Here is an 18,169-nt window from a genome sequence, read left to right on the forward strand (position 1 = left end):
AAACTGATTATATACCGAAATAACATCAACACTGTGGGCGCCGCCATTTCCCGGACGTGACGTAATCCATGCGTTTGGTTTTCGAAGACACGTTGATCTCCATGTTATTTACTGTAGTTTCTCTCTTCAAATATGCCTCACTGTATCGCGAAATATTTCCATAATTCGGATAGGAACAATCCACGGAATGCTCGGTTCCATCTGTTGCCAAAAGGTAAGCATAAGAAGTACATTCGGAGGCAGTGGCTAGCGAAATGTGGCCGGCCCGAACCGAGAGATTTACAGGCTCATGTATGCAGCGAACATTTCACATTTCCGGACGACTACTCTCAGAGTATGATCAAACATAACATGGGATTTAAAGAACAACCATTACTCAATGGAGATGCAGTACCATCGGTCTTTCTGGTGTCATCACCGACCAGGACACCAGTTCGGCCAGTTGAGAAATCGCCCTCTGCAAGTGTGAAGCGACGGAGGAGCAGAAGTAGTGCTCGGAGTAAGAATAAGGTATGTTATAGCGCATTTCCATTGCAGCGGCTAGTCCCGTTTTAACGTCCAGGCCAGGACAGTTTTTGGTGGCCTTTCCATATAGCGTAGTACCGGGCCCCATAAAATCGTGATTCTATGGCCAGGGACAACGAAGCTGAGTATGCTAAACTAGAGAGGGAATCGCTAGCAAGGGTGGTACTACATGCATACATATAGTATCTTATATCATCTTCCCATTATACACACATGCATTTCCAAACATTTGGACTACCTATGTTCAGCCGCGTAGCTGTGGGTGGGCCCGGGTGGGCCTGGGCCCACCCACATGCACGTCTGGCCCACCCACAGCCAATCAGCGCTTCATAGCGCAGAACCGGGAAGCCCAGAAGGAAGTGCCACAAACTGCAGTTCATCTAGTGGCCGACAGGGGATGGATGCAAAAAGGAGCAATTCCCATAGACCCCCATGTTAAAATGCCCAACTTTACAGCAGAAATAAACATGTTTCTAGCCTGGATCCAATAAAACTTATTCTGGATATAGTTAGATTCCACCTTCATGACAATGGAATAGGGAGTGCATTTTTTTACCGTGACTTTTTATAGTAAGTAAAGTAACTTTTGCCGTGAGTGAATGAAAGTATTATTTCTTCTTGAGGTCTGCAGTTTAGCGTGTACACATTTGCTGAATATGAAAACACTCAGTGTGTGCCCACTGTGCGACTGTCAAGGATAAACAACCTGTGCCCCCGATATATGTTGTATGTATTATTGCTACAAACATTACATTGCAGTTTAAGTGTCGCCAACTCCGTTTAAGAGATCTATCCCCCGTCTGTGTGCGAGGGGGCGGGGCAGTTTACACACACGCAGCTGCTACATGCAGCAACACACACACACGGAGGAGATGGCAGAGAGAACGCGCTCCGAGGTGTGGTTAAACTATAGCCGTGTCGATGTGGACAATACTCGTTACCAAAAGTGGAATAAGAGTTTAGCATGTGAGGGCGGTAACACGAGCAATGTGTCTAAACATTTAGCCAAAGTGCTCCACATCCAGACGGAGGAATGCACCGGGTTGGACTGTCTTTCTAGCAGCTCTGTAGCTCCATCCACGACTTCCAGTCTTTGGCGTTGCAGTCTCTCGACCAGATGGAGATGCCGCTGGTCAGCACGCTCTCTATGGTTCCTCTGTAGAACGTGGTGAGGATGGGAGGGGGGAGCTGTGCAGGAAGTGTAGGCGCTGCTGTGCCTTCTTAAATAGTGATGTAGTGTGAGTGGACCAGGGGCCTATACTACGAACCTGGTTCAACCTAACCTGGATATGTTTGAGTTAGCCGGTTGGCCTAATCCAAAACATACGCGCTCTCGCTAAACTGTACTACGACGCTGGTTATCAAGTGGATCGCTCAAGCCAGCCGTGTCCTATCTAGTTAGGTGCGCGTTCACATGAAAGGGGTGGTATTTGGAGCATTCGACCAATCACAAACATGGAGAAGCGTACTGACAGCACAGCGTCATACTTCCTGAATGAAAAGTGAACTTTAATACTAGTCAAAAATGAAGAAGTTAAACTTTAAACATCCATGACTTAAACACTTTATCCAGGATAAAAGCCACATAGCTGCACTGCAAGGTGAATACAGCTGGCAAAAGAAAAAGTGTTTGAATGCGTACATTAACAGGTTTATGATATCACTGCCCCGTCTAAAACACGATCTGACTTCAATTACATTTGTCTCGAGTGTTTCGTCAACTTAATGTGTTGCTTAAAATAATACTTCTGCATACAGTATGTGACACTGTGAGTGTTGCACGGCCAGATACGGCTCAGCTGACTCAGATAAGGAGATATATGATACCTTATGAAGTGATATGCCGCGGACTGTAGGCTAATGTACTCTGATCCGGTTACTTATGTTGTGGCCGATATTTAAGTAAGCTTTCTTAACGCTAATGTTATAATAGTCAGATTGCTCTGAAGATGGGAGGTGATATTCTATTGATGTTCACGTTCACACAGTCGGTGATTTTTGCCGGCCGTCTTTCCTGCGACGGCAGTTTTTCTGTATTTCCTTTCTCCTGTAATATGACTTGATCGCTTTAAACTCCGCACACTGAGCTCTGATTGGTCAGCAGGCGGTGCTTTCACTGAGTTGAGCTCTTAGCCTGCAACCTAACCTGGTCCCGACCAGGTTAGCTGCTTAGCATATATTACCATGGAGATCTAGCCTGCTAAAAAGAGAACCAGCTTCGGATGACCGGAAAGCCGGAGTTTTCCCTGAATTTAGCCGGCTAAGCGAAAATCCTGCTTCGCAGTATACCCCCCAGGTCAGACTGCTTGTGATGTGCACCCCCAGGAACTTGGTGCTGGCTGTAGTCTTCACTGCTGTGCCATTGATGTGGAGTGGTGGGTGACAGTGCTTTTTGTTCCTGAAGTCGACAATAATCTCTTTTGTTGTATCAACATTCAGCATCAGGTTGTTGGTGTTACACCAGTCTGTCAGATGTTTCACCTCCTCCCTGTAGGCCTGTTCGTTGTTGTCCCTGATGAGTCCCACCACTGCTGTATCGTCAGCGTACTTTATGATGTGGTTGGTACTGAACCTGGAGCATAAGCATAAGCGCCATCGATAAAAGTAGTAGTACCGTTAAAGCCTTAACGATACCCATCCCTATGTGGATGTCAGTTCTACACACATTCTGAGGCCGCCGTGCCTATGTTTTTTGTTTTCACTGCTAATGTATGCTTATGTTCTATTAGTGCATTAATAAAAATCATTAATGAAGTTTCAGCTCAGACCCCATGCTTAATATGTCTCCCCCTGGCCCACCTACATTTCTCCAGGCCCACCCACACAATAATTCCTGGCTACGCCACTGCCTATGTTGCAAATGTATTATCTTTTCAATTTACACACGGCATCTATTGCACGTCTGTCCGTCCTGGGAGAGGGATCCCTCCTCTGTTGCTCTCCCTGAGGTTTCTCCCATGTTCCCTTTAAACTGTGGGTTTTTTCGGAAGTTTTTCCTTGTACGATGTGAGGGTCTAAGGACAGTGGGTGTCGTATTGTCATACTGATATGTATGGATGAATTCCCCCATCCAATCTCTTCACATTGGTCAAAACTTGTTCCTCTGCTGACGAGTCCGAACTGAAATACTCCACCATTTTTCCGTGTGTTGACAAAGTGAACGCATGGATGACGTCACGACCATCACGTGACTACTGAAAATGGCAAACATGGCGGCGGCCAGACGGAATATACAGGTCTTGATAAAAAAGAGCTATAAAATCATTATTTACTGGGGAATATCGCTGATTTCTTCAGGGTATGGTTTAAACATAACGTTTAACTAAATACTGAAGTTTTGATTAATTATCTAATGAGTGGACCATTCCTTTAAAGAAGTTATGTTGAACCATTTTAATCTGAATTTTGATATACCGTTAATCTGTTGCATAACATTTAAACATACAAGCTCATTTGAATTCTAATTTTAACTGCGAAAGTTTTACATATTAAAAATAAAACTCAAACAAAAATCTCTTACTCCTGGTGAGCTGAAAGCTACTTTCCAAAGTGAACAGAACACATATAGAAAGAAAAGCTCCTCATTAGAATACATATTCCCCTACTCACTTTTTGCTACATTTCAACAGATGCAAAGGAACATTTCTGAGAAACCACACTGACACCTTTGCACAGTGTTAACACCAAGCAGAGGAAACAACAAAAACCAAGAGTTACCACCTTACGAGAAATGTGCTCTGCAGCAGGATTTGACACAAAAAGAGAGCAATGCAAGTTGACAGGCTGACATGTATGCTTGATGCCCAGCACACCAGAATATACACTCAGGAACAGTGATTTTGGCATGCGGTAAGCACATTTCCATTTTCAAACGTCTAGTTGATATATAATAAACCGCCTCAAACATCTATAGAGTGTTACACCTATATGTCTAGTGGAGGATTGTTAGTGCACAGGCATGTGCGTAAACAGCGTCAGCCACAGGAAGTGGGGGTCGACATGGTGTGGCAGTCGGTTCTGCAAATGTTTGATAGTGAAAGAATTTTTTTTGAGATGTGGTTTAAAAGAGATCACATGCATTTGACTATGGTCAGAGTAGGAGGAAGTTTGTGAAATTCATAGACAGCTGTGTATTACTTCTGAATCTAAAGTGTTGATGTTTGTTGATAATGTTTGTTGTACCTCTTACATTACTGTACATAGGGAGAAGGTTCAATATTGTGAAGTTATCATCAGTTACAGTGAACACCAAAATCATAACGATAGAATTCTATCAGATTTGGATCTTTTGTAAGGTTTGACACAGAAGCCTTTGAACTTTGTTACGGAAACTTTTCAGACATTAGTCAGGGACTGATGATTATATGTGAACATTTCAACTTAAAGGGCAGGAAAGTCCACTAACATCTCTGAACTCCCTCGCATTTATTCATACATGTTCTTTTTTCAAATAGTTTCTTTGTAATTTGAGGCTAGTATCAGTACAAAATGTTCAGTGTGGAAAATACAGTCCACTCGACATGATTGTGGACCAATGTAACCATGATAGCAAAAAGGAACAACTATCTCAATGATTCAGCCGCTTTGACTTCACATTACAATCGGAAGATATTCATGTAAATCTATAGAGAAATTCAGGAATATTAGGAATTGTCTGGAATAACTATAATCATCCAACACGGTCGCTTTTTTTGCCAAACCCTCTGTTATTTAACTATGATGTTTGAGAGAAGTCTATAAAAGGAGATAGTGAATAACAGGATGCGGTTTTGGATGAGAAAAGCTGAAATAACTAATAAGACTCAATAAGAGCTTAAATTGTTTTGTATTTTTGTCCCTATTTTGTACTTGTTAATTTATTAATGAAGGTCTGGGAGGAACACTTAAATGACAAACTGCAGATCAAACTACTTGTGTTAGGTTACTTTTAAAGGACAGAGCTGTTCAACCATACAGTAACTCAATGATTTACTTTACTTATGGTTTTATCAAAAAACTCTATATTTGTATCTGTTTTATCCAGTACCTTATGTGCCCCTAATACCCGTGTTATCACTTGGTGAAACCCATCAGACTTCAACAATTGATGTAGACATGGGTTGCCCTGGTTTAATACCAACATGGATTGTACTAGAACAACTTACCATTGCACACACACAAACCAGTAAGCCTATTCACCAACATGTAAAGATAAATGATGACATTGTAGAGAATGTGAATCTTTGAAGTGTTATACTAACATCTTTATTGTTATATGTAAATCATATGATTTTTATTTTTTGCTGCTTGACTTAGTGATTGAATAATGGTAATTGGGGTAATATTGAATTACATTGTGGATAGTATGATGCCACCTAGTCACCCACACCCCAACATCTGTTGCTTCAAGCAACCACAATGTTTTTTTCAACTTTATGCGTCATGCTAGATATATTTGGTACATCATGGGTTTTTTACCTTGCATGTCACGTTGTGTTTACCCAAAGTAATCTGCGTATGTTCTTTTCCTCCTCACACAGCAGTATGAATATATCAGAGTATGAGTCATTTCCGTACTTGGACTATGATTACAATGACACCTGTGATCAGGATGGCGGTCCAGAGTTGCCCAATGGAACCACAATATTGCACATGCTGTACTACATGCTGTTTTTTCTAAGTGTGCTAGGTATGTTCAAACAAGAATCTTACAGATAAATGGAAAAAGTATCTCCACATTGTGAGAAAAACTTTAGTATGGATAAATCATCTGAATTGATTTCACGGCAACACCACTATTTTCTGGGTTCTGATCCGGTACATAAAGTTGAAGAGTATGACGGACGTATGCCTGCTCAACCTGGCTCTGTCTGACCTCATACTGGCTGCATCCCTGCCCCTCTTGGTCAACTATCAGAACCTCGCAACCTGCAAACTGCTGACAGGAGTCTATCAGGTGGCGTTTTATTTCTTTACTTTCTTCCTTTTAACCATTTCTATCATTTAGAATACAAAACCATAAGAAGTCCATTATAATTCAAGTTTGAAACTCAGTGGGTTTGGGTACTTATTAGTTCAGAAAGCAGAACATATTAAAACATGCCGATTACCAATTATCTATAAAAAAAACACGTCCTTCTACAAGTGCCGTGTCTAAGGGTTTAAGGGTAAAGTGGAGCAAAGTAAATAATGATTCTGCAAAAATTGTATATGTTGGTTGCGCACCTGTCTCCCTACAGTTCTAGTTGTTTTTATAATGCGGGGTATATTCTGCTAAAAATAAAAGGTGAGATGAGATGTTTTCTATGGTAACGAACAACAGCTGTCAGCTCTGCGAGACACCTGCTGTGTAATGTATGAAAAACCTAATTGAGGCCAGGTTAACCGGATTCTGATGTTCCTTCCCCCTCTGCTTCTTTGAACAGGTGGGCTTCTACAGTGGAAATCTGTTTGTGACCCTTATGAGTGTGGACCGCTACTTGGCTATTGTCCATGCTGTTGCAGCCATGCGAGCCCGCACACTTCGCTATGGAATCATAGCCAGCATCACTATCTGGATCATTTCAGTCATCATGGCAATCCCTGGGTTGAGATTTTCCGCCTTGGAGATAGATCCAGACGACAACAGCTCAGTGTGCCAGCCATTCTACCCACATGAGAGTCAGCATTTGTGGAAGATGCTGCGAAACTTCAGCGAAAACACAGTGGGGCTATTTGTGGGCCTCCCCGTCATGATTTTCTGCTATGTGAAAATACTTGTTGTGCTGTCCAAGTCCAGGAACTCCAAAAAAGACAGGGCTATAAAGCTAATATTCACAATAGTTTGCGTGTTTGTCATTTGCTGGGTCCCCTACAATGTTGTGGTTCTTCTTAAAACTCTACAGCTGTTCCTGGAAACCCTGAAAACCTGCCAGGCTGAAAAAGCCATCAACTCTGCAATGAGCTATGCTGAACTCATTGCACTGTCTCACTGCTGTGTGAATCCAATCATCTATGCATTTGTAGGGGAGAAGTTTAGGAAGTCCCTGCGTAATGCGCTGACTAGGTACTTCTGCTGGAGGCAGCTGAGCAGAGGGACTCTTAGCCACAGAGACACCACCGAGAAAGAGACGTCCAACACGCCTGTAAAATCTGATTATTAAGAATGCTACAAACACATTGTTACAAAGACTGTGCAGTGTGTGTGTGTGTGTGTGTGTATATGTATTTGTGTGTGTGTGTGCGTGTGTGCGTGCGTGCGTGCGTGCGTGCGTGCGTGCGTGCGTGTGTGTGTGTGTATGTGTTGCATGTGGTTGCTGCTTCGAAGAGGTGAACAAGAAGAAAGGATGTTTTTATTTGGAAAGTGTAACAGATATTATGAAACATGTATGGAAATCTTGAAATTCAAAGTACATTAGTCTTTGTCAAATTCCATTGTTTTGTAAACTAAGACAAAATAAAATGTGCTTGCTTATTTCTTTTTATAATAAGTGAGAACAACATAATTCTGAGATGTGTGTGTTATGTCAAAGAAGTGCATCTTGACACAGCATTGCATCACTTTAAATCTATTTGTGGCATTTCTTGGTAGATTGTAAGTACTTTCCAAGAAGTGTGCAGAGCAGAATTCCTTAACTCATTTAAAAACCACTGACTAATTTAAAAACGGTGCATTTTTGTTTTTAAATCTGTAACAAGCATCTCACTCGCTTCAGATATTAGTTAGAACCTCAGTCCCTACACAGAGAAAGTAATTTGCTTCCCTTACATGGCGCTATTTTGAAACTACACTTATGCAGTTTCAGGAGTCTTTATTCCAAACATAAAAACACATACAACATGAAAAACTCTTCAATCCTCCAATACTGCTCCGGTTTGCATTGCATCTTTTAGAGCTTGCATTTGTCGACTATGGGTTATGGTTATCGACAGACACTGTGTGATATTACATGCATGATGCACGGTTTGAAAGCATTTACCAGGAAGCTACAAACCACCGAACATATGCATACAAATATATCACTCTTCTAGGCAAGCCTGCAAGCAAGCCCTCCTGGTTTGGTTAAGAGATGGAAGTGATGTTTAACGGGTTGCACACCACAAAGAGGTATGAAAAAATAGGTTTGCACACAGTGCTTTCTGAGCTTGCTTACATATCTGATCATTTATTTGATCTGGCCGTCCACCTCAGCATCTTTGGTCTAGAATAAAACACCACTCTCAGCTATCTTGTTAACATCACTGGTAGGTACATTTGTATTTCATTTTTTACATGCACATGCTTTATAATAAGAACATGTACATATCTTTGTTGGAAATAAGCTTAACATATATTGAAATTAATTGATTAACTCTGACCCTACTTGACTCCAGCTGTGAGTCATTAGAAATGACCTCATACTATAAGTCCAGCCAAGAGTTTCAGTTGTGGTTATGAGGTTGTACAGAACATACATGTCAAGTATTTTAATTCAGCTGATTGGGACATGGTGCTATATACTTTTTCCTTATGGATTTTTAAAACTACATTTTGTTTATGTGTTTACTTTTAAGTATTTTAATTCATTATAAATACAGTCTGAGAGCGTTACCTCACTAAATGTATGTCTTGTTGTTCCATCTATTGTAACCCCACTAACTAGCATGGCCATATATGTTGCATCGATGCTCATATATCTGTGTGGTTTGGTTTTTGTCGGCCTCACAAAAAATACTTTAAAATGTTTTTAAAGCTGACCGAACAACTGTGTTTGTGCAAAAACTCTGTAAATACATGTTCAGGTCTGTATCAGGAAAGTGATGGATAGTTAAAGGCTGTAGCAACGAGAGAAGTTGGTGGTTTGCTTTTAAAAAATAGTGAGCTAGCTTCCCTGACATCTGTAGGTTACGCATCTCATCGCTTTGAGTTGAACAGACAAAGGCTTCAATATCTGACTCCTTTTCAGTGGTTGCTGGGTAAACTAATAAAGTGCAGTGTTCTGGAAGGCAAACACCTATCCATTGAACCTACCAAGCCCATTAAGGGCTTTAAAAACCTAATCTAAATGTTACAAGAAAGTGATATAATGATCAAATGTTTCAAATGCTAGGCTTATGTAAGGAGATAAGAATGATGACCTTTTTGTTTAATTAGATTTAAGTCTAACATTGTAAAAAGAAAATACAAAGAGTAGTTAGTGCTTTGGTGTGTTTCTAAGGTAAAGGAAGAGTGCAATTCCTCCTGGATATTATTTTTTAAACAAATGAGTTTACTCGCACAAATTCAAACTGTCTGTTCATTCCAATGAGTAGTCAAGGGGAAGGAAATAATCTTCTAGGCAAGGCAAGTTTATTTATATAGCACCTTTCAACACAAGGCAATTCAAGGTGCTTTACAAAAATGAAAGACATTCAGACAAAGGCATTTAAAAACAGTAAAAGATAATAAAAGAAACATTAAAATAAAAAATACATGAATAAAAAGTACATGAATCAAAAGTTACAGTGCAGTTTAAGATATGAATAGTTCACACAGAAGTTCCACTTTACTGATGAACAGAACGGCTCAGTTTCAATTAAAAGCAGCGACAAAAAGAAAAGTCTTCAGCCTGGATTTAAAAGTAGTCAGAGTTGCAGCGGACCTGCAGGTTTCTGGGAGTTTGTTCCAGATATTTGGAGCATAATAACTAAACGCTGCTTTACCATGTTTAGTTCTGACTCTGGGGACAGAAAGCTGACCAGTCCCTGAAGACCTGAGAGATCTGGATGGTTCATAATTTAGCAGAAGATCAGAAATGTATTTTGGGCCTAAACCATTCAAAGCTTTATAAACCAGCAGCAGTATTTTAAAATCTATTCGTTGACACACAGGAAGCCAGTGTAAAGACTTCAGAACAGGAGTGATGTGATCCACTTTCTTAGTGTCAGTGAGAACTCGAGCAGCGGCGTTCTGAATCAGCTGCAGCTTTCTAATAGATTTTTTAGTGAGACCTGTGAAGACACCATTACAGTAGTCCAGTCTACTGAAGATAAAAGCATGGACAAGTTTTTCCAAATCCTGCTGTGACATTAGTCTTTTAATCCTAGATATGTTCTTTAGGTGATAGTAGGCTGATTTAGTAACTGTTTTAATGTGACTGTTGAAACTCAGGTCAGAGTCCATGACTACACCTAGATTTCTGGCTTTATCTGTTGTTTTGAACATCGCAGACTGAAGCTCAGCGCTAACTTTTATACGTTCTGCCTTGGCTCCAAAGACCATTACCTCAGTTTTGTCTTTGTTTAATTGGAGAAGGTTCTGACACATCCAGTCATTGATTTGTTCAATGCACTTAGTGTTTGAATTGGAGCATAGTTTCCTGGTGGAATGGTTATGTAAATGTGGGTGTCATCCGCATAGCTATGGTAACTTATTTTGTTGTTTTTCATTATCTAAGCCAGTGGTAGCATGTAGATGTTAAAGAGAAGAGGCCCCAAGATGGAGTCTTGAGGAACCCCACATGTCATACTTGTCAACTCATATTTGTATTTACCTATAGAAACAAAGTTGTTTCTGTCCTTTAAGTAGGATTCAAACCAATTTAGAACTGTTGCTGAAAGTCCCACCCAGTTTTCCAGTCGGACTAGTAATATGTTGTGGTCAACAGTGTCAAACGCAGTACTGAGATCTAATAATACTAACACTGAAGTTTTGCCACTGTCTGTGTTTAAGTGGATGTCATTGAAGACCTTTACAAGAGCAGTCTCAGTGCTGTGGTTTGGACGAAAGCCTGACTGGAACACATCAAAACAGTTATTTAAATGCAAGAAATTACTCAACTATTGAAAGACTATTTTTTCAATGATTTTACCTAGAAATGGGAGGTTTGATATGGGCCTGTAATTGTTCATTACTGAAGCGTCTAGATTATACTTTTTTAAGAGCGGTTTAATGACTGCAGTTTTCAGGGCCTGTGGAAAAACACCTGAGTGAAGTTGTTTACTATATGAAGTAGATCTGAGGCCATGCAAGGAAAAACATTTTTGAAAAACCCTGTTGGAATAATATCAAGGCAGCAGGAGGAGGATTTCAGAAGTTGTATGTCCTCTATAGGTTTTTATCATTAATCTGATGAATTGTGTCATGGTGTCTGAATTGATGTTAAGTGGACACAGAGACAACACATTTGCTGTACCTGATGCAGAGGCACTGACTGCTTGTCTGATTTTCTGAATTTCGTCAGTGAAGAAGAAGGCAAATTCATTGCACGCCCTGGTGGATAGAAATTCAGAGGCTACTGACACTGGGGGGTTAGTTAGTCTGTCGACGGTAGCGAACAATGCACGTGCGTTGTTTTTGTTTTTGGCAATAATATCAGAGAAGAAAGACTGTCGGACAAATTTCAATTCCAAATTATAAAGGCCAAGTCTCTCTTTATAGATTTCAAAGTGCACCTGGAGATTTGTTTTTCGCCACCTACGTTCAGCTTTTCGACACTCTCTTTTTTCTGTTTTCACGGTCATGGCCTTTCTCCATGGAGATATTTTCTTCCCAGTCACTTCCTTTACCCTAGTTGGAGCAATGGAATTTATAACATTTTTAATTTTTGAATTAATCTGATCTACTAGCTCATTTACTGAGATGTTAGCAGGGGCAATTGTGGAAGAAAAATTCTGAGTAGACATTTCCCTAGTGTTTTCAGTTAAATATCGCTTTGTGGTTACCTCTTTTTGAAAAAAATTGTGAATAGAGCTCACAGGAATGATCAGAGAGTGCAACATCAGTCACCACAACCTTAGAGATAATTAAGTCCAGAATGTGCCCCTTATTGTGCGTGGGCTCCTTCACATGCTGATCAGTCCATAGTTATCAAGAACACAAAACAGTTCTTTAGCCCCTCTGTCCTGGGGGTTGTCAACATGGATGTTAAAATCACCAACAATGACTAGACCAGGGGTGGGGAACCTTTTTCCTCTCAAGGGCCATTTCAATTTTTACAATATCCTCAGAGGGCCGTACAAGTTATTGACCTCTGCTTAAAAAAACTAAAATCACAGCCCATTCATTTCATTCTGTGCAAAGAAAAAGCAACCTCTTAATCCAGATATCTCACCATGACTCGCGTATGCATGCTGTGCAGGGTGTGGCGTGACCATCAAAACAGAAAGATATGGACACACATTTGCACACATGTGTGCAAATGTATTTAGTTTCCTATCCATGTGAACATGATTTAAGTGGGGGGGGACCTAACCTCCTCTAGGGGGGTCCGGGGGGCATGTTCCCCTGGGAAGATTAAATGTTGAAGTTAAAAGCATCAATCTGGTGCACTTTGAGAGCAACATTAGGAGATCTATGGATAATCTCTCAACAGCCAGATGAAACACAACTGTAAGCAGATTTTCTTTTAATTTATGGATTTTGACAAATCACTCCCCTTTCAAACTGTATTCTTCTTTATTAATAACTGTCATATAGTATTTTATACCTGTTTACTTTATTCTCTTATTTTTTTATAACTATAATGATCATATAAAGATGTGCCTTTACCTCACTGGTTGTAGAAAAAGCTTCTTATTCGTTAGCATAGCTAGCTAACCAGACGCTAATGATAACAACAAGTTATTGACTGTCTGATCAGTATGACAGATGAACAGATCGCCACTGGCTTACAACTAAGACACAGACACGCAGAAACTGCGGCATGTGTACGGCTCCTTATGGGTACTGACATTTCTGAAGTGCTGGAGTGGCGTTCTGGTGCTCTCCGTCAGAACTGAACCCCTGTCAGTCGAGACATATACCACGTGATGACACGTTAGGCTCGTGTTGTGTTCAAGGACCCTGACCTTGGCCAGGAAAAACAAGCAATCGCTTGTTTAATTTTTTTGCGGTCTAGATTTCTTTCATTTTTGTATTTTTTGCGTGTGTTTATAAATTACCTCGAGGGCCGTACCAAATTGTCTCGCGGGCCGTATACGGCCCGGAGGCCGGAGGTTCCCCACCCCTGGACTAGACGGTCAAAGTCAATACACACTATAGACAGCAGTTCAGTAAAGTCATCAAAAAAGCTTGCACAGTATTTGGGTGGTCTATAGATATTTAGGAACAGAGCTCGAGAGGAGCATTTCAGCTGAAGGGCCACATATTCAAAAGAAGCAAAGTTCCCATAAGATGTCTTCCTGCATTGAAGGGAATCATTGAACAGAATAGCAACTCCACCCCCTTTCTTATGCATTCTTTCCTGACTCATAAAACTAAAGTTGGGAGGGGTTGATTCGATAAGAACAGCTGCACTGTTATTTTGTTCAATCCAAGTTTCCGTTAAAAACATAAAATCGAGATTGTGCTCAGTGATAAAATCATTGATTAAAAATGTTTTACCTGCCAAAGACCTGACATTTAATAAAATAGTTTAAGCTTGTTAAACACACTATCAGTCAGGTTTTTTGTAACAAGCTGTGGCTGACATGGAATCACTTCTAAATTTGATAAACTCACACAAACTTTTGAGCGCTTCCTGTGTCTAAGCTGATTCACCGCTCTTAATCTATTACCTATCAACACAGATATCGGCAAAGCTACTGGCAGGCAGGGCCCTGGCATGTCCTGGAAAGAGTTGTGAGTGCAATACGCCCTTGAGCCATGGATCCAGCATATATCAGTCAGTGTTTGCGTTTTTTTCACACACATTCGTTTTGGTCCGGATGATTGTGGTAGGCATGGCGACGGGGGTGTTGGTGCGCGTCCAGGGGGAGGAGATGGTTGACGTAGGCACGGTGACGGAGACGGGGAGGTGGTGCCCGTCTCTGCTTCGGTGATTTTGATGGGCGTCGTGGAGGAGCGGGGGTAAAGGACATGCTGCCAGCCCTGCGTATCGCCTTAGTTTGGTTATTGAACTCCAGGAAGGAATCGGTGCCAACCCTCTGTATCTCCTTCATGTGTTCAGCGATCTCCAGGAGGGTGGGCGAGGGTGAAAGGGTGAACGGAGAGTAGAGAGAGCTGTGGGGTGAAGGAAGAGTATCCTCAGAGGTGATAGGGGGGGTGAAGGGCGGTGGGTACTCCTCCATTTGTCTCCCATAATCAAGACATTCCTCAGGCGGGTGCAGTAATAGATTTTCAAGGTTTTCTGAGCGATATGTTGTGTCTTTCTCATGTTTTGATTCCTCTTGTTGATTGTCCTTGGCAAAGGGAACATATTGATGACGTAGGCAGATGAATACGTTAGAGATAAACAATTTCACTCCTGATTTGTTCAGACAAACTCCATTTGCCTTAAAAAGATGTCTGCGGTCCCAGAAAAAGTTAAAGTTGTCAATAAAATGGACAGAATGGTCAGTACAGACAGTTGAAAGCCACGTGTTCAGTGCAAACAATCTGCTGAATCTCTCCACTCCTCTTCTGACTGGCGGTAGAAGGCCACTGATGAACACCTCTGGATTTAGAGAGCTGACAGTTTCCAACAAACATTTAAGTATTTTTTCAGCACTTCTGACTGTTGTTTCACAACATAATGTGTTCCAATGTGAAGTACCACATTGTTTACAGTCGGATGTTCAGCCCCAATATACAAGATCTTCTCAGCCAAGTCAGAGACCACATCCTTGGGAAAATAGAGTACTTTGGTGTCTGTTACTACACAGACCTTTTACATCTCTTACAGCAGAGTCACCCACAATCAGAGTTTCAGGCCCAGTCGTTAGCTTTCCCTCTAGCCTTTTACTTTTGGAGTAGCTATTGGTCCTTACCCTGCTGTGTGAAGAGGACAGGTTACATTCTAAAATAAACAAGTTCAATACAAAATTCCAAAGGTTTAGTTTTAGGGAACCACTTCAGAAGCCCTGTACTTAAACAAAAAAGGGAGTTGTAAAACAAAAAAGAGATAATTAAAAAATAAAATCTGGACTGTAGCAAAGCAACATTCATCTTTATAAATGTTGTATAAAGACAAAAACACTGGAGTGATCCAGGGTGTGGGTTTTTATTCCTCACAAATGACGTCATGGTTTTGTTTTGTTTTTCAGGATCTGGGCCATGGCCGCAGCTGTCCCTACTGTCGCTCGTTTCATTGGAATAAGTGAGAATTCATCTGTAGAAGACTATCCAAAGTAAGATTTAACCTATTGCCTAAACACATGCGTTTATATGCTCTTTATTTTGCAGTTGTGTCAGTCTGTGCCTCCCTTGCTTTCACTGTGTAACTGTACTCCAGGCTACGTAGTCGAATTTTGATTATCAGTAGCTGGATTCTTCAGTTTCTGCATGTCATTCCTCACTAAGTTCGTAACTCTTTTGCAGACAGTTTCTCAGATTCCGTTGCAAGAACACAACATCATTATCCTGTAGCTTAGCTTAGTATTGTACTGCCCACAGCTACAGCTTTTTTGAAAGCAAAATGTTTGTAGATTGAATAAACTGAGCTGAAATAATGGCATCTCCCTCATCATTAATATTTCCTTACTGTCTTTGTCCACTTTTTCTCAACAGCTCTACTCCAGAATATGACTATGATGACTACTATGAGAATGAGACGTTTGTTGGGAGGTGTGTGTATCAGCAACACGGGGCCAGTTTTCTTCCCGCCCTCTATGCAATCATCTTCCTCACGGGCCTTCTGGGTAACTGTCTGGTCATCTGGGTCTTAACACGTGGGGTTCGCTTCCGCAGCATGACGGACGTGTGCCTCTTAAACCTGGCTGTAGCTGACCTTCTCTTGGTGTGCACCCTTCCCTTCCTAGCCCACCAAGCCCGGGACCATTGGCGCTTTGGGGATGCCATGTGCAAAGCGGTCCTGGGTATTTATCACATTGTTTTTTACTGTGGGATCTTCTTCATCAGTCTAATGAGCATCGACCGCTACTTGGCTATAGTACACGCTGTTTACGCTATGAGAGCCCGGACGAGGTCCTTTGGAATGATCGCAGGAGCTGTTACATGGGTGGTTGGATTTATGGCTTCTTTCCCTGACCTGATCTTTCTCCAACAACAGCCAGGTCCTAATGCAACTCAGGACTGCTACACCGTCTTTCCCAACTCTCACTACTGGAGGATCTTCAGCCTTTTTAAAATGAACATGTTGGGTCTATTTGTCCCACTTCTCATCATGGGCTTCTGCTACTCACAGATTGTCTGGAGGCTGCTGAACAGCCAGTCATCCAAGAAACAGGCCATCCGTTTAGTTCTCATAGTGGTAGTTGTTTTCTTCATCTGTTGGGTCCCCTACAACATTGCATCCCTCTTCAAAGCACTGGAGCTATTGAAAATCATTTCTGACTGCCAAAGCAGCAAAGCCATCAGATTGGCGTTACAGGTCACTGAGGCCATTGCCTACTCTCATAGCTGCCTTAACCCCATCCTGTATGTGTTTGTTGGGGAGAAGTTCAGGAGGCACCTGTTTAGGTTGATAAACAGGGCTCCCTGCAGACTGTGTAAAATATTCAAGGTCTGCATACCTCAGGACAGAATTACCAGATCAGTGTACTCGCAGACCACCAGCATGGACGAGAGGAGCACTGCTGTCTAATGTCTGTTCCTGTTATGGCTATCTCCATCCCTGGTCATCTCTACAATGAGGACATGTATTGCAAAGTCAAAACTAGGTAATTCTCAACTTTTATATTGTATTTTAGAACTTCACTTCACTCATAATTAGGTTTAGGTTAATGAAGGGTATACATTTTGGAGTGGGAGTTAAGTTAGACAGTGATGTATTTGTAAGAATACAGTGGAGTGTATGTGATTCTGTTAGAGACACAGACATGATTTTATGGTTTTAGGATGTTGTATTGAAGTCACATGCATGGAAATACATTATATCTTTTTAAATGTTATCACATAAATATAACGAGTTGTACTGTTAATACGGTGTTGGATATGTGAGATTTATGACCGAGTTTGGATTGGAACAGAATGGATCAGAAGTAACAATTTTAGTTATTTTTCTGGATGAAATCAAAACCTGTAAACATCAGCATATAAACCCCGGTAACCTCAATTAATCTTCACCTACCAATTTAACAGACGCAATGCAACAAGTCAAAGATAAAGTCAGATACTGATCTTTCCTTTCATTCATTAGCGGAAACACCACTAAGTCTGCGTTGGTTTTGTGTATGAAGTTATTGCACGGCAAAAGGTCCCCGGTGCAGCTGGAAACCAATGCAAGTTTCACATATGCAGCAGCAGACCTGCACCAAACATAGAACTAGAGGAAACCACAACTTGAAAAAGGAGGAAGTAAGTGGTTGGTTTAACACTAGCAGTCCCTGTGCACAAACGCGCATTATCACTGTAAATTCGTTTTTAAAGCATACATTTGTAGTGAAATTATTCAGCATTCCACAAAAAAACACATTATTCCAAAAACGACTGTACCCTGTATTCTGTCATGCAGACTGAAAGCATCACATTCAATCATTACAGTTCAAGGCGTTCATTAGACTCACGGAAAATACAAGATAGGTTCCTTTCACCTTTTGAGCTTGTTCCTCAATATGTATATACATTTTATGTTAGTATTCAATATGTCTATTTTTTGTTTGCTGACAGTTTCATTGGTAAAAATAGAGGGTGGTATCTTAAGTGATTCATTATTTGCTATACTTTGCTACTTATTTATCTAAATAGTTATCACCGCAATAAACCATATTTAATTTAGTCTTAAATGTACAATATAAATTTCCTATTATGTTCTTGTATATCATATTCTATTTACATGCATATAAACTT

General features: G+C 40.9%; 2 protein-coding genes across 3 annotated transcripts; both read left to right on the top strand.

The window, feature by feature from the left end:
* The first annotated feature begins 1,249 nt into the window (after positions 1-1,249).
* Positions 1,250-7,947, top strand: LOC117460385 (C-C chemokine receptor type 1). Its single transcript, XM_071206142.1, has 4 exons — positions 1,250-1,693; positions 6,045-6,191; positions 6,289-6,460; positions 6,930-7,947. The coding sequence occupies exons 1-4, from the start codon at positions 1,371-1,373 to the stop codon at positions 7,644-7,646; spliced, it is 1,359 nt and encodes a 452-aa protein (XP_071062243.1). The 5' UTR covers positions 1,250-1,370; the 3' UTR covers positions 7,647-7,947.
* Positions 7,948-8,454: 507 nt separating this feature from the next.
* cabz01093075.1 lies at positions 8,455-18,120 on the top strand. Of its 2 annotated transcripts, none has more exons than XM_034102026.2 (3): positions 8,455-8,590; positions 15,466-15,549; positions 15,929-18,120. In XM_034102026.2, the coding sequence occupies exons 1-3, from the start codon at positions 8,553-8,555 to the stop codon at positions 16,962-16,964; spliced, it is 1,158 nt and encodes a 385-aa protein (XP_033957917.1). In that variant the 5' UTR covers positions 8,455-8,552; the 3' UTR covers positions 16,965-18,120. The 2 variants fall into 2 exon arrangements, with proteins under 2 accessions (XP_033957917.1, XP_071061931.1); XM_071205830.1 differs by having other exon boundaries at positions 8,464-8,727.
* The last annotated feature ends 49 nt before the right edge of the window (positions 18,121-18,169 follow it).

The sequence above is a fragment of the Pseudochaenichthys georgianus genome, chromosome 16, assembly GCF_902827115.2.
Source record: "Pseudochaenichthys georgianus chromosome 16, fPseGeo1.2, whole genome shotgun sequence".
Taxonomy (NCBI): Eukaryota; Metazoa; Chordata; class Actinopteri; order Perciformes; family Channichthyidae; genus Pseudochaenichthys; species Pseudochaenichthys georgianus.